At 43.8% G+C, this 3,510-nt stretch overlaps 2 protein-coding genes across 2 annotated transcripts; both read left to right on the top strand.

Annotated features, from left to right (window-relative positions):
- Nucleotides 1–877: 877 nt before the first annotated feature.
- LOC145669792 (protein GVQW3-like) lies at nucleotides 878–1,321 on the top strand. Its single transcript, XM_081738134.1, has one exon. It carries the CDS (start codon nucleotides 878–880, stop codon nucleotides 1,319–1,321), a length of 444 nt encoding a protein of 147 aa, XP_081594260.1.
- A 946-nt stretch (nucleotides 1,322–2,267) lies between these two features.
- On the top strand, nucleotides 2,268–2,711 carry LOC145669791 (protein GVQW3-like). Its single transcript, XM_081738133.1, has one exon. It carries the CDS (start codon nucleotides 2,268–2,270, stop codon nucleotides 2,709–2,711), a length of 444 nt encoding a protein of 147 aa, XP_081594259.1.
- The last annotated feature ends 799 nt before the right edge of the window (nucleotides 2,712–3,510 follow it).

The following is a 3,510-nucleotide window of genomic DNA, read 5'->3' as shown; positions in this document are numbered from 1 at the left end:
CTTTTTTGAAGAGGAAACCGTGAATGGAGATTCGTACCTGGTTATGTTGCAGAAATACCTCATTCCGGAACTGGAGGCACGTGGAATCCAGACCGACATCGTGTTCCAACAGGACGGGGCACCCCCTCACTATGCAATCAAGGTGAGACAGTTCCTTGACGAGAAATTCCCTAACTGATGGATTGGCCGCGGTGGCCCGACCGCTTGGCCGCCAAGATCACCCGACCTTTCCCCCTGCGACTTCTGGCTTTGGGGTCATGTAAAAACGGAAGTTTATGCAAAGAAGCCAAGTGGTTTGGAGAACTTAAAGGACAAAATCAGGGAGTCTGTGGCTGGCATTTCGAATCAAACACGGCGGAACGCTCTGAATGGATTCCAGCGCCGCCTACGCGAATGTGTGGACGTAAATGGCGCCCAGTTGGAGGTGTGGCGGTGAACGAACTGAGCTGGTGCAGATTACAGGTAAAAATTTAGTCCTTCCGCTACCGTTTGCACTTTATTTGATTCAATATGAGCATTTTTATGTAAATTATAAGCGAATTAAATCCGTTCAGACTTTATGGAAACCCTATATATATATATATATATATATAAGGATAAATCAAAAAGTAAGGTGAAATTGCCTGTCAAACCCATAGTATTGTGTGTAGCTAATTAATTCTTTTCCATGTTACAGGTAATATGGTAATAGAAGTGTGACGGTTTGTACAACATTCTATGTCCACCCGTCTGGTGCTGAGAGCAACTCAAAGATGGCGCAACGACTGGAACATTACACCAAGGAGAAGTGCGCGGAGTCATTCGTTTTTTCTGGGCCAAGGAAACAAAACCATGTGATATTCATCGAGATTTGGTGCAGGTCTACGGAGATAGTGTTATGTCGCTGAAACAAGTGTACGTGTGGTGTAACGCATTTGCAGGTGGTAGGAGTACTGTCACAGATGATGGCAGAAGTGGCAGACCATCAACGTCCATCACCGACACGAATGTGGCTATCGTCGATGCCATGATTCGTGAAGACAGAAGAGTGCGGTTGGAGGACATTGCCAATGAATTAAATATCTCTTATGGTTCCGTAAGCGGTATAGTCCATGACCAACTGGGCTTCACAAAAGTGTGTGTGCGCTGGGTACCCAAGCTTTTGAGTAACGAACATAAAAACCAGCGAATGGGCATTTCTCTGAGCCACCTCACACGTTATGCCGACGAAGGAAATTCATTTCTTCATCGCATCATAACGGGCGATAAAACTCCGATACCTCTATGGACACCTGAATCCAAACGTCAGAGCATGACATGGAAACATCCATTGTCACCATAGGCCAAGAAATGCAAGACAATAGCATCTGCCCAGAAAACAATGGCTACTGTCTTTTGGGACCGTCTCGGTGTTATTCATGTTGAATTTCTGGAAAAGAGTACGACCATTAATGCAGACACCTACTGCCAAACCCTGGACAAGCTGAAAGCAGCCATACGGCAGAAACGGCGGGGGCACTCCGAGAGGGCGTGTTGTTACTGCATGATAACGCACGTCCATATACAGCCGAACTTACCCGTACACACCTCCGCGGGTTCAAGTGGGAAATTCTCGATCACCCTCCGTATAGCCCTGATTTAGTCCCGTCAGATTACCATTTGTTCGGCCCCCTGAAACAACATCTCCGTGGGCAGCGTTTCCAGACACTGACAGAGGCACAACAGGCTACACGTACCTGGTTAGGAAATCTGGAACAACATTTCTTTGAACAGGGCATGGATGATTTGGTGCCACGTTGGAATAAATGTTTAGACAACTACGGTTCCTTCTTCGAATAATAGTGTGATACCATACTTCAAACATAGTAAAGCTTCATCGACGTATCTCTGTACGCTTTTCTGTAAATCAACAATTCACCTTACTTTTTGATTCAGCCTTATATATATATATATATATATATATATATATATATATATATATATATATATATATATATATATATAAGGATAAATCAAAAAGTAAGGTGAAATTGCCTGTCAAACCCATAGTATTGTGTGTAGCTAATTAATTCTTTTCCATGTTACAGGTAATATGGTAATAGAAGTGTGACGGTTTGTACAACATTCTATGTCCACCCGTCTGGTGCTGAGAGCAACTCAAAGATGGCGCAACGACTGGAACATTACACCAAGGAGAAGTGCGCGGAGTCATTCGTTTTTTCTGGGCCAAGGAAACAAAACCATGTGATATTCATCGAGATTTGGTGCAGGTCTACGGAGATAGTGTTATGTCGCTGAAACAAGTGTACGTGTGGTGTAACGCATTTGCAGGTGGTAGGAGTACTGTCACAGATGATGGCAGAAGTGGCAGACCATCAACGTCCATCACCGACACGAATGTGGCTATCGTCGATGCCATGATTCGTGAAGACAGAAGAGTGCGGTTGGAGGACATTGCCAATGAATTAAATATCTCTTATGGTTCCGTAAGCGGTATAGTCCATGACCAACTGGGCTTCACAAAAGTGTGTGTGCGCTGGGTACCCAAGCTTTTGAGTAACGAACATAAAAACCAGCGAATGGGCATTTCTCTGAGCCACCTCACACGTTATGCCGACGAAGGAAATTCATTTCTTCATCGCATCATAACGGGCGATAAAACTCCGATACCTCTATGGACACCTGAATCCAAACGTCAGAGCATGACATGGAAACATCCATTGTCACCATAGGCCAAGAAATGCAAGACAATAGCATCTGCCCAGAAAACAATGGCTACTGTCTTTTGGGACCGTCTCGGTGTTATTCATGTTGAATTTCTGGAAAAGAGTACGACCATTAATGCAGACACCTACTGCCAAACCCTGGACAGGCTGAAAGCAGCCATACGGCAGAAACGGCGGGGGCACTCCGAGAGGGCGTGTTGTTACTGCATGATAACGCACGTCCATATACAGCCGAACGGACCCGTACACACCTCCGCGGGTTCAAGTGGGAAATTCTCGATCACCCTCCGTATAGCCCTGATTTAGTCCCGTCAGATTACCATTTGTTCGGCCCCCTGAAACAACATCTCCGTGGGCAGCGTTTCCAGACACTGACAGAGGCACAACAGGCTACACGTACCTGGTTAGGAAATCTGGAACAACATTTCTTTGAACAGGGCATGGATGATTTGGTGCCACGTTGGAATAAATGTTTAGACAACTACGGTTCCTTCTTCGAATAATAGTGTGATACCATACTTCAAACATAGTAAAGCTTCATCGACGTATCTCTGTACGCTTTTCTGTAAATCAACAATTCACCTTACTTTTTGATTCAGCCTTATATATATATATATATATATATACGCTGTTTGCTAATTTATTTCATTATCATTCCTGGCAGCATCATTTAGTTGTGTACATGATTACAATTAAAACACTTCATTAAAATAATGAATATAAATAGGAGCTGGTCTTTAAAATTAGTTCATAAAAATAATCTGAAAATCTCGTAAAATTCAAGCCCGTTTTTGGCATAATCGCG

Source organism: Thermobia domestica, chromosome 14 (assembly GCF_964235325.1).
Source record: "Thermobia domestica chromosome 14, izTheDome1.hap1.1, whole genome shotgun sequence".
Classification (NCBI taxonomy): Eukaryota; Metazoa; Arthropoda; class Insecta; order Zygentoma; family Lepismatidae; genus Thermobia; species Thermobia domestica.
The sequence above is the reverse complement of the archived record's forward strand: the minus strand, read 5'-3'. Positions and strand labels throughout refer to the sequence as shown.